Below are 13,253 nucleotides of genomic sequence, written 5' to 3'. Positions count from 1 at the left end.
AATAACTAATGTGATGTCCATGTGTTCCAGACTTCAGGCAGTCATTGCCTGCAAAGGATTCTCGACTAAGTATTAAAAATGAACATTTTACTTACAGTACAGGCCAAAAGTTTGGACACACCTTCTCATTCAATGTGTTTCCTTTATTTTCATGACTATTTACATTGTAGATTCTCACTGAAGGCATCAAAACTATGAATGAACACATGTGGAATGATGTACTTAATAAAAAAGTGTGAAATAACTCTAAATATGTCTTATATTCAGGGGTGCACATAACTGGTGCGCCAGTGCGCATGCGTCGCCAAAATGCATGTTGCGCGGAGGATCAGCGGCATGAACGCGCTCTTGCGCACCAACAGCTGGAAGCGCTGGGAGAGGAATTGACTTCCTCAAAACTCCTACTGCTAACTGCTGACTGCCCGTTAATACCAATACCATATCCTTTCATGACCACAATGTACCCACCGACGACGACCACGGCGACTCCCCTCACGAAAACATTCGGAAAGTATCGTAACTTGTACTTTCATTCCGCGTATCGCGCATCGCATGGTTATCACGCCGACACGTGAAAATTCAGTCCCGAACGACTCGTCGCTAAAAGGAAAAACAACACCAAGGCACTTCACGTTTCTTTTCTCTGAAGCTTTCAAACGTTCAGACGTTTGTTTTACAGCTTCATTATCGCACCTCGACCCCTGACCCAGGGAATATGGTTGGGAATTATATTAGAAGGAAAAAAAAAAGACTTTGTGCAACAATCAAAATAATGAGCTATTTAAAGTGATAGCCTACAACATCCTCTACCATGGTTGAAATTGAGGACAGTATTAACAACAGTCAAGAGAGCAGTGATGATGATGATTAAGCTTGTAGCATAAGTAAATGCTTAGGTTGTAACTTTTTGTTGAAAGTTGATTTCAGTGTTTACAGAACAGAGCAGTGCTTAAGGAGATATCAGTTGATTTCATTGTATTTAAAGAACAGACATTCAGTTAGTGCTTAAAGAGATGTCAGTTGATTTCATTGTGTTTAAAGGAGTCTGACAGACTTTCATGCTTAAAGAGCAGTCATTTGATTTTTCATTTGTTTCTTTTGTTTTGCACACAATCATTTGTTTGTTCATCTTATTTTTGAATAAATGTCGTTTTGCTAATATAAGTTATCCATGTATCCCTTTTTTATCCATCCTGTGGGACGGGTCGTGACTCGTGAGCTCGGGGAGCACCAAGCAGCATCCCTAGGTGCTCCTCTGAGCACTGGCCCCAAAAAGTTATGTGCACCCCTGCTTATATTTTAGATTCCTCAAAGTAGCCACCCTTTGCTTTGTTGTTGTTAATAAAATATATTATAATAATATTATATATATAATAACATATTATTATTAACACATATTATATTAAATATTATTATAATATATTTTATTAACAACAAAAAAAGCAAAGGGTGGCTACTTTGAGGAATCTAAAATATAAGACATATTTTTCAGAGTTATTTCACACTTTATTGTTAAATACATAATTCCTATGTGTTCAATCATAGTTTTGATGCCTTCAGTGAGAATCTACAATGTACCAAATAGTCATGAAAATAAAGGAAATGCATTGAATGAGAAGGTGTGTCCAAACTTTTGGCCTGTACTGTATGATTGTTAATTTGTCCAATTACTTTTGAGCTCCTGAAAATAGGAGACTGTGTATAAAAATGGTTGAAATTCCTAAATGTTTCATACAATATTTTTGTTCAACCCCTTGAATTAAAGCTGAAAGTATGCACTTCAATTACATCTTGATTGTTTCATTTCAAATCCTTTGTGGTGGCATACAGAGACAAAATTATGGAAATTGTGTCACTGTCCAAATACTTCCAGACCTAACTGTATATAAATAAAAGAATGTCAATGACCCCAGGTGTGGGACTTTATTAGGTCAAACAGGTTTGAGGGGTCAGGCAAAGGACTTGGTGGAGTCAGGCAAGGGTCAGGCGATCATCGTTGTAATCCATGGAGCAGGGCAGGAACCGTGGTGCAAGGTGCTGGGCTGGAGGTGTCCATGGTGCTGAGTGCACACTGATGAGCTAAATAAAACATTCTATTTCTGATGAGTCAACAGCACTAGGGCTCCTTCACAAAACCCTTACTGGAATCTTCATACACTCTGTGAATTAGTCTTTACTTTCTGATGAGTCAACAGCAATAACCCCATCCAGTGCGACATGTAGATAGCATATATTTAGAATATGTAAAATGCAAACACCAGAAATGCAAGAAAGTTTATGAGGTATACCAAATGGAATTAATAACAAGTGTTACAACCCTTCTGTCTAGAGTAAAATAAGGGCCTAACAGGGTAGAGTGCAGAATGTACAGGTGTGTTGCAACACAAATGCCCAAAAAAAGTGTACAAGGGATCAAATCAATTCAAGCTTTATTTGTATAGCGCATCTCACAAGATGTGACTCAATGCGCTTCAATCAAGACATCATTGCTGATTGCACTTTAGCGCAAGTGCTCTTTCAACATTGTCTCTATGGTCTTTCAGCTTCCTTTTCTGTTCTTCGCTCACATTTTCGACCATATAATGGTGAGACAGCTGCTTCTCACTGTTGAGACAAAATTTTATAAAGAAGTGATTAATAATTAATTTAAGACACTCACATTAATCAGTGGTTGCAAACTGTCATGGAAATTGTATTAGCACTCTCCTCATGTTTCCAGCTTACCTCAAGTCATACTGTGGTCCACATGTATACATTTCCATGGCTTTCTCATTGGAAACACAGTTTACAGCTGCAATGGCGTGGACTGTTGCCTGTGTCATGAAGTGATTAAAGCCACACGTTAACCAGTTATAGTAAAATGTAGACATCTAAGAAGGTTGTGCCATGTTGCAGGTGACAACTAAGCAAAACCTGATATGAGCAAATGGCATTATAAGATCCTACTGGATATTGACCATGAGTTAAAGTGTGACATATGTTATAATATGAAATATGTAGTCTATAAATAAATAAAAAGTGTCAGTGAATTGTCACCTCTGGCAGAAGCACATCAATGACGAATGCCACCGGATCAGCCAATGTTGTCTGTGTTTTTTTTAACACTCCTGAGAGGAAGTTAACTAGTCTGTCCATTTGGTCATCATCGTCAAAGAAGATGACGCCTGTGGCCTTCTTTTTTGCCCAAAGAGACTTGACTTGTCCTGCCATGATTGCCTGCAAATATATAGTTTGTTGGGAGGATGCTCTATGTAAATGTACAATCACTACACAAATATAAAACATTTCACTTTCATTATTTATATTATGCTTAAATGTGTCACTTTACTTAGACATTTCAGTTGCAAACTCACTTCAAGATGTTGCAGTAAGCCTTTGTCCTGAGCAGTGTTGCCACAGTTACTTTGAAAAAGTATTCTGATTACTGATTACTCCTTTAAAAAGTAATCTAGTTACTTTACTGATTACTTGATTTTAAAAGTAACTAAGTTAGATTACTAGTTACTTTTTTAGTTACTATTGGCAGCTGCCTAGGCACCCGACCCCCCCCCCCCCGCAACATAAAAATGAAAACTGGTTTTGCCAAAACTCACTTTATTTTAACAGTAACTTAAATTACATAATTAAACTTTAAACAATAACTTAAAACAACAAAATAAAGAGTCTTTCTTTGCCTAAGAGAGCTTAGCGAGGTGCCTCGCATTGACCACTACTTCCTCAGAGGTAGGGCAAATCAGTCGAGTGAAGCCCAGTGGCAGGATATTCACCACAGTCCACAGGGTATCAGAACCCCAGACGAAGCTCAACCAAGCACAGATCCATCAACGGACATGAGTCCAGAGCCTATCCAGCCACAGACAGCAGTGGAGAGGAAGATGAATGGACGAAAGCCTCAAATCTTGTGGCCTAAAGCCTGCCAGAAAAAGGAGTGGGAAAACACCGACACAGACCTTGTCCATCTTCTAGAAGGTCTGAAAGGGGGCGTGGAAAGAAAACTGGACAAGATTGGAGAGATCATTTACAGCTATGGAGCAGAGAGATTTGGGGTGAAAAGTAAGAACCATGGGACACAGAAGGAACCATCAGCCCATCCTCAAGTCCAGGAGACAACAAGAGATTGAAAGACTTGTGAAAGAAAGAAGGTGCCTGAGAAAACAGTGGAAGAAGGCCACAGAAGTGGAAAGGAAAGGACTTGAGGCACTACAGGCCGACATCAAGCAGCGTCTTGCAACACTGCGAAGAGCAGAATGCTTGAGAAAGCAACACAAGAAGAAAGAGCGAACGAGGACTGCCTTCTACAGAGATCCCTACAAGTTCGTCAAAGACCTCTTTGTCAAGGAGAAAACAGGGACCCTCAAAGTACCCATAAGGGAACTAGAGGAGCACCTGAGGAAGACCTACTCTGACAACCAGAGGCATGTGCCAGCCAGCATTCCGGATGACATGCCACCAATCCAACCACCTGAGCACCAGATGGAAACAAGGCCCCCTACATGGAGCGAAGTTGAGAGCACAGTAAAACGGGCAAGAACAGCCTCAGCCCCTGGGCCCAACGGCGTTCCATACAGGCTATATAAGAACAGTCCAGGCGTCTTGAAGTACCTCTGGAAGCTAATGAAAGTGGCATGGGAAAAGGGAATCATACCAAAGGCATGGCGAAGGGCAGGAGGGATCCTGATTCCCAAAGAGAAGAATTCCTCAACCATCGACCAGTTCCGCCAGATCAGTCTACTGAATGTGGAAGGAAAGATCATCTTCAGTGTTGTGGCCCAGAGGCTCTCAGTATTCTTGCAGAAGAACAACTTTGTCGACACCTCAGTGCAGAAGGCAGGGATAAGTGGATTCTCAGGATGCCTGGAACACACAAATGTCATCTGGCACCAGATACAAACGGCCAAGAAGGAGAAGAAAGACCTGCATGTGGTTTTCTTAGATCTTGCCAATGCCTTCGGGTCAGTGCCTCATGAGATTTTGTGGACAGCGTTCAACTTCTTCCAAGTCCCAGAGGGCATCACAAGGCTGGTCAAAGCCTACTTCCAGGACCTCCAGTTCTGTGTTACAGCACAAGCCAGTACAACTGCTTGGCAGCACCTCGAGATAGGCATAATGGCGGGCTGCACCATCTCTCCACTGGCTTTTACCATGGCAATGGAGCTCATTATTCGAGCATCCCGATGGGTTGTTGGAGGGGAACGGTTGAAGAGCGGGCTGCGTCTTCCTCCAATCAGGGCGTACATGGATGACATGACGACAATAACAACAACAAACGCATGCACCAAACGCCTGCTGGATAAACTCCAGGGAAACATCAAATGGGCACGAATGGAGATTAAACCCAGTAAGTCCCGCAGTATCTCCATTGTCAAAGGCAAGCTCGCCAATGAGAGGTTCCACGTCAACAACGAGCCAATACCAACAGTTCTGGAGAAGCCTATCAAAAGCCTTGGCCGCTGGTATAGCGCAGAACTCAATGACTCGAAGCAGGTGGAACAACTCAAGCAGGATACAATCAGTGGCCTCAAGCAGATCAACAACACTGCTCTCCCTGGGAAGCTGAAGCTGTGGTGCTTTCAGTTTGGACTGCTGCCCCGTCTCATGTGGCCAATTTCCATCTACGAGGTCACACTATCCCATGCCAACCGGCTGGAGAGACTGGTGAATGCACAAGTGAGGAAGTGGCTTGGACTGCCGAGAGGCCTTAGCAGCATAGGCCTGTATGGCAACGGAGCCCTCTCCCTACCAATCTCAAGCCTGGTGGAGGAGTACAAATGTAACAAATCAAGGCTGGAAATGACTCTCACAGAATCCCGGGATCCATTCGTCAGAGGTGCTGCTCCAATCCTAGCAACGGGGAGGAAATGGAAGCCATCTGCAGCAGTTGCGGTGGCAAAGACCGCCCTCAGACACCGGGATATAGTGGGGCATGTCCAACATGGCAGAGGGGGCCTTGGCTTAGAAACAACAACACCCACATGGCAAAAGGCTACTCCAACCGAACGGCGGAAGATGGTGGTTGAGGAGGTGCGCCACCAGGAGGAAGCAGCCAGGTGCGCCAAGGCAGTCTCCCAAGCCCAGCAAGGCCGCTGGATGAAGTGGGAGAGCGTGGAGAGGAGGAAAATCACGTGGAACGAGCTGTGGAGCATGGAGTCTAATAGGCTAAGTTTCATCATCAGAGCCACATATGATGTCCTGCCCTCTCCTACCAACCTACATCTCTGGTATGGAGAGGACCCAGCCTGTCTCCAGTGTGCAGCCCCAGCAACCCTCAAACACATCTTGGTGGGTTGCAAGACCAGTCTAACTCAAGGAAGATACACCTGGCGCCACAACCAAGTGCTAAAGTGCTTGGCTGCCGAACTTGAGCACAAGAGGGTAACCACCAACGCCATGCCTCTAAATGCCCAGACTACCTTTCCACAGAAAACAACCTTCATCCGGGAAGGGGAGAAACAGCGGACCAAGCCATCACCTCCAGACTCAGGCCCACTGAACGCAGCCCGGGATTGGGAAATGCGGGTAGACCTCAGCCAGAGGCTCACCTTCCCACCCGAAATTGCAGTGACCAACCTGCGCCCAGACCTAGTCCTCTGGTCCAAGTCCTGCCGGCGTGTCTTCATCGTAGAACTGACGGTCCCATGGGAGGAGGCCATCGATGAGGCATTCGAACGGAAGAGGCTGCGGTATGCCAACTTAGCAGTCGAAGCAGAGGGGCGGGGCTGGAACGTGAAGGTGTGGCCAGTGGAGGTGGGCTGCAGAGGCTTTGTAGCCAGCTCCACCACAAGGATCCTGAGGGCAGTAGGGATCAGAGGACAGGCCCAACGGAAGGCAATCAGAGAACTGTCCACTGCAGCAGAACGGAGCAGTCACTGGCTGTGGCTGAAACGTAGGGACCCAACATGGGCTCCCAAATGACCACGTGGTGCCACCGTGCGACACACACCCAGGCCTGATCAGCCTGTGGTGGGCCAACCTCGGCAGAGGGTGTCTTGTGATAACTGGCCGAAACACCCAATGAGGTCGGGGACCACAACTGAAGATGTGTCGTACTGGTGGCACCACGTGATCATTGCCAAATTCCACTCCACCCAAGAGGACATCTCCAACTCCACTCAATTGTTGTGCTGAATATTTAGGGATTTTAACAACCAGTCCTATTAAGAATCCTGCCTCACCCAACATAAATACTTGTTTTTAAACAATAAAATAAATATAATCTTTATTTAACAGTAACTAGCAAGGAGTGGTTTCACAAAACCTAAAACCTACCCTGACCATTCAGGCTTTTACCACAGGACAATATTTTCTTGCCAGCACAGAGTGTACAACGAACATTTATGTTCTTGTCATCCTTTGCTGACACAAACTCAAAATAATCCTTATATTTCCAGCTATTTAACGCATATCTCTGTTCTCGCTCCATTGTGTAGGCTACGCTTCTGTTTACACTGTGCAATCAGCGTGGTGATACACGTGAGCGATTCTGCTGCAACCTCGTGTTGAAAACGTGAGCACTGACGTCACTCCCCAAGACGCGAGAAAAGCAAACAAATGTTTGTTTACTATCGAACATTACAAAGAAATACTGCATTTAGCCTAAGTTATGAGGTAGTAACGCAATAGTAACGCACAGTCACTTGAATAAGTAACTTTAATCCGATTACTGATTTGGAAATAGTATCGCGTTAGAATACTCGTTACTGAAAAAAGTATTCAGATTAGAGTAACGCGTTACCGGCATCACTGGTCCTGAGTGATGAAATCCACTAACAAGTCATTGGTCACTCTTCGTTGGTGTTGGGCTTGTTGAGCCCTTTCCTAAAATAATAATACAGTGCTTAACCATGTTACAATGAAAAGGTGCAGTTAAGTACTGAATGAGTCACTTTCTTTCCATGATCATTTGCACTTCCTTACTTACCTCAAGTGTCTTGATAGAAAGTGTGGTTTCACTATCCAGGCTTCTGACATCTTTGTCCATGGTAACATCACTTTCCTAAATGGATACACACATAAGCATGACTATGTGTACAGCTGTGAATGGTGGATAGTATGTTTGTATGCAATAAATTTCATTCACACTAACCATTTCTTTAGGAGGAAAGCTGTAAGGCCTCTTGAAGTACGCGTGGTCCTCGTCAGTGTCCAGTGGCATCTGTTCAGAGTCCACCATTATTGCCAGTATGTTTTACATGAAAGGGTTAACTACTTCAAAAAGAGATCCAGGCTGGATTCAGAATGACACAGTACCACTAAACATATGTGACAGGGCATGGTTAAAAAGTCCTCAACTAGGGCAACATCTTTTTCTGTTTTTTCCAGATTATGAAAGGGTAGATTGTAAGCTTTAAAATGATGTGTCATACATTGAAATCTGAAACAAGTTGAAGAAGTCATGGATAGTTTAATGGTGATACCCCCTGAACCACCGTAGTGAGATATCTAGCCTCAAACTTCTTCAGAGACGTTTTTCACAGAGGTAATGGGTGGGAACAATAGCTGGTTAACTCCACCCTAATCACTCCCTCAAGACAACCACACCCTCAAGACAACCACTCCCCCATTACACTACCTGTCATTACCTACCTGTCATCTGTCAGTGGGGTTGTCAGCTAACCCTCAGGAAGCAAAATTGCAGGGCTGACACGTTTAAATAGCTAAATAATAATAATAATAATAATAATAATAATAATAATAATAATTCAAGATTCATGATTCATCATCATTTTATTGCCATGTGTGCCAAAATGTCCCATTACAAGTACAAGAGAGTAAAATTCATGGCAATGGAAAAAATTAGGCAAGATACAATTGAGCAATACAATAATAGAATGGTAAAAAATAATAATGTTGTCCGTGTGCATGCATTTATCATTATAGTCCATAAAGCATCTAGTGGGACTTCGGCGTAGTTCCTTCCCATCCCATCTGGGCATCAAAGCTGTAATAAAAAAAGAAGACAGTACATTTCAAATGATTGCCCACTGTTACCAACACCACTTTTACGAAATAGCCTACTACTATCTTCATAAAATAGAATAGCTTATACAATGACAATGACAAATACCTGAAGTGCTGGTGACTCTCATCAAGGTCTCATCTCTCAGAACCTCTCACCTCCTCATTCTGTAACACAAATTTCAGGCACCAGATGACCAATCAAAATATAATGTAATATAATGCAATATAAGGCTCTCAGGCATTCTGTACTTTCAAATATGTATTCTCCTTGAGCAGTCAATATCAACTATCAGCTATTTCGCTAGCAAAAACGAAAGCTAAGTTATTTGCGAAACAGCGCCCCCGCCACCACGTCGGCGCAGTGCCGCAATTGCAGTTAGAAATGACAGAAATCCACCGTAGAAAATACGACTGTCAGAGTTTTGTCGAGAGCTGGAGGCGGCTTGAAATATGACAGAGGCGGCCGCCTCAAAATTCTCTATGCAGGAAAAACCCTGATTACCGTTCATTACAAAAGCATTTACTTTTTCTATAATCTATTACATCTCTAACAAAGCTACCTATCTAGCTAACAAGCTAACACTTGTTTGGCTAGCTGGTACACACACACATACTAAAATGGTGCATGAAACATACTGTACAGTATGTTGCATGTTTAGTAGGTCTGCAACAAATGTATTTATTCATTATGTTTTATCTTTGACAACGTATTTCTTCCTCCCACCATCTCATTAGTTTTGTAGAGGGGTGGCATAATTGTGGTGAGCAGTTTCAGTGGTTTGATAACTGATGCTAACAACAGCGCTATCTACGGTACCTTACTCACAAAACAACAAATAACTGTTTGGCTATCCTAAGTAAACAACACAACATCCTAGTGTACAACACATGTAACTCACAAAAACTTACCCAAGAACACAGCAGAAGGTCTGTCTGCAGACGACTGTCCCATGAAAGTGAACTGATGTGGAGAACAATGTCTGAAATCCTGTTGTCTTCTTGTCATCGTCAGATTCGGAGTTCCCGTTATGTATAGTCCAATATGAAGGAGTTCATTAATTGCCCACTGTCGATATTTCTAGCGGCTTCATAAATTCGGTTTATAGCATTAGCTAGAGCATCCGCATCCATCTTGTAAATCTGTCAACAGGTCCAGGTGGCTACTTAAATAGAGCTGGAGTGGGCGTGGCTACACACACTGCCACAATAATACGAATAATACCCCCAACCCGACTTTGCTAACTAAATGTAGGTATTTAGTGAATGTAAAACGTTGGATATGATATCGAGTGGGTTCTTCATCGCTTCGTTTGTCGTCCTATGCCAAAAACCGAAAAACACATTTTTTCACAACAAGACTTGTTTGGCTCGATTGCGAGCTTTCACAATGGCCGAGATGGGGACCTATTAATCAAAACCTGTCACATATTGCATGTGCCATAAAGTTGCATGGAGTATGTGTTTTAGGAGCAGTAGCCCATTCAGAAACAGGCACACGGTCATAGATACTTAGTGAGAGATGCACTGACCATGGTGTTGCTTGCATGACTCCTTTTAACACTTGAATAGGTCCTGAATACAGGTGGGACACTGTCGTGAAGGGTCGCTCTGCCTTCCTCACTAAAGTGAGCAAACTTCCTTCCAAATCTGAAATTAACACACATTATCTTCACCGGAAGGTTGAATTGTAGGGCCAGGTGTTACCCCAAAGTCCTCTTGATAATAAATGTACAAATACAATTATTATTTTTGTAGCACTGCAGCATACCCTTCCAGCCCAAGGTTTTCCACCAGGACAATACACCACCACCTTCTCAGGAGAGACATGTCATCCTAAAGAAAGAGCAGTTACTCAATTTGCATTCAAAGTCTTATAGCATATTGATATAATGGGTTCTTGTTTTCTTAATACTTACAATGCTGAAGTCAAAGGTAGCCTCCATGGCGAAATACCAGGCATACTGTAATGAGAAAAGACACAAAGACAAGATTACCATGTGACAGCTTATAACTCAGTGAGAAGGTAGTCACACACATCCAATGAAATGTACATGGCTGATAACTCCATAGGAAAGTGATATGAGAGGTCTGCACACATGAATGTTCCTTAATACCTTTTATTGCACACCTTTTTATTTGCAAATGCACAAACAGAATGTTGGTCAGGTCTAAGTGGTGGTCAGTCATTGTTGCATACATTTACACATTTTTGATGGTTTTAAGGAACAATCAAGTGTGCCATATCACTTGGTGGCATTACCATAACTCACCATTATCATGAAGACACCACAGTCATTGCCACTGGTCTGCCTCGGAAGCCCCTGTACGAAGAAAAGTTACAGTTAGAGAATAGTAGGTAATTATGACTATAGCTATAATATGATAGTAACATTCAAATAATACCTCCAAATCCAGACCAGTCTTCTCTGTCCAGGATCCCGCAACAATTTTCTCAGCAACACCCCTGGGCAACCAAGAATAAAACTAAGTCAAACAAAGAAGTACACACCTCCTACAGGAGAGAAAAAAGGAACAACATTCGTACCACTGCTGCTTCAGAACCACTTCACACCATGCAAGTCGGTCGATCATGCTTATTTGCAAAAGTTCAATCAGGAGGATTTCTCTGTGTCTCTTTCCTTGTGTTGGAAATGTGTCTATTTAAGTCCACTCCAGCTTTCGGGAAGCCAATCCTTTCTGAATGTTGGACAAACAATCAGTACATAATGCATGCATTGCCACAATGCCTCCTGATTGAACACAAGTCTTTAGAAATGGCAGTAACATTAGACAGGTCAGGGGACCGCCAGGACACACATCATAGGCAGGTCAGGGGACCGCCAGTACAAACATCATAGGCAGGTCAGGGGACCGCCAGGACACACATCATAGGCAGGTCAGGGGACCGCCAGGACAAACATCATAGGCAGGTCAGGGGACCGCCAGGACACACATCATAGGCAGGTCAGGGGACCGCCAGGACAAACATCATAGGCAGGTCAGGGGACCGCCAGGACACACATCATAGGCAGGTCAGGGGACCGCCAGGACAAACATCATAGGCAGGTCAGGGGACCGCCAGGACAAAAGTCGTCTTATCTGTACAGTATAGTATAGTGGATAGTGTACATTGCCTTTATTTATGTAAACCAGCTCCTTTCCCTTCTTGTTTTTTTAGTTTTTTTTTTCTTTCCTAGCACCAGGGGAGCCACCCCTCCCAAATTTCGTTGTTTGGTACCTGTACTATAGCAATGACAATAAAGACCATAAAGACCATTCATTCATTCATTCATTCAGTTCATAGGCAGGTCAGGGGACCGCCAGGCAGGTCAGGGGAATGTGACTTACTGCCAGAGCAAAAAATATTTGGGGCAACCTTAATAGTGTTCTGTAGGCTTCAGAGGTGAATCCCCTTGGAGTTTTGAAATACTGCGAATCTAGAAAGAAAATGTCTTTCTGGTGTGGCCTCATTACCTACACAGGGAATAACGCATTCTGGACAATAAGCAAAAAGGACACTTTGGGGGTAATACAATAGACACAAACTCACAAGCAAATGGCATATGAAGGTTAAAGCTGAGAAATGCTCAACTACATTGTATGTCTTTATAATCTACTACTGTGGATGTCATATGTTGCATATAAAGTTATGCTCTGTATATATATATATATATGGGTATAGTACACTTACACACAGGACAAAGTGGCCTGGAACCCACAGTGGAAGGATAAGGGCATCCTTCTGATCAGCATGTTCCTGTTCAAAACCATGTACTGCATTTATCATTTTAATCCAACACTTAACTGGGGTGTGCATGATTATGAAGTAAAAAAAAAAAGAAAGAAGGTATTTAGGACCAACACAGCGAAAGGCGGCTACACACTAGACGATGTTAACCCCGATTTAACCCCGATTTACCAGTTTTTGCGGTCGGCGACAAAATCCACCCGTCGTTGCAAACCCGGGGACGCGCCGTCTCCAACGCTCGTTTTGTGTGACAGGCTCAGAGACGCAATCGGAGGACCGCCGATCCCGTTGGAGGGGCCGTCGCAGGGCTCCAGATCTTTTCAAACATGTTTCATTTTATCGGCCGACGGAATCTACATTCTGCTAGTCTATGTATTTACAAAAGGCACTTCTCAACTCCATCGCCAGATGTCCATGTGTCTACCAAGGCACAGTCGGACTGTTTTCACTGAGGGACAGGAAACTCCGGTCCGACCGTAAAACTGGTCCGTGGAAAAACAAATTCTAACTTGCAACGGTGGGTTCCCAATCCATTTTAAATAGCGGT

General features: G+C 43.3%; 1 protein-coding gene across 1 annotated transcript; it reads right to left on the bottom strand.

The window, feature by feature from the left end:
• Positions 1 to 2,466: 2,466 nt before the first annotated feature.
• LOC308165241 (uncharacterized protein) lies at positions 2,467 to 12,988 on the bottom strand. Its single transcript, XM_080539385.1, has 11 exons — positions 12,878 to 12,988; positions 11,362 to 11,422; positions 11,229 to 11,279; positions 10,875 to 10,919; positions 10,727 to 10,791; positions 10,488 to 10,605; positions 8,084 to 8,152; positions 7,919 to 7,993; positions 3,037 to 3,216; positions 2,725 to 2,813; positions 2,467 to 2,604 (listed from the first exon to the last, which is right to left on the bottom strand). Exons 3-11 carry the CDS (start codon positions 11,235 to 11,237, stop codon positions 2,484 to 2,486), a joined length of 771 nt encoding a protein of 256 aa, XP_080395511.1. The 5' UTR covers positions 11,238 to 11,279; positions 11,362 to 11,422; positions 12,878 to 12,988; the 3' UTR covers positions 2,467 to 2,483.
• Between the last annotated feature and the right edge of the window lie 265 nt (positions 12,989 to 13,253).

The sequence above is a fragment of the Nansenia antarctica genome, assembly GCF_963989245.1.
Source record: "Nansenia antarctica genome assembly, chromosome: 9".
Taxonomy (NCBI): Eukaryota; Metazoa; Chordata; class Actinopteri; order Argentiniformes; family Microstomatidae; genus Nansenia; species Nansenia antarctica.
This window is presented reverse-complemented; position numbering and strand designations above follow the sequence as displayed.

Excerpts from the sequence above, each read along its gene's own strand:
- LOC308165241 (XM_080539385.1), bottom strand. Across the intron at positions 2,814-3,036 it reads TTGATGTGCTTCTGCCAGAG|GCAACAGTCCACGCCATTGC; the intron begins GTGACAATTCAC and ends TTCATGACACAG. Across the intron at positions 2,605-2,724 it reads GGACCACAGTATGACTTGAG|TGAGAAGCAGCTGTCTCACC; the intron begins GTAAGCTGGAAA and ends TTGTCTCAACAG.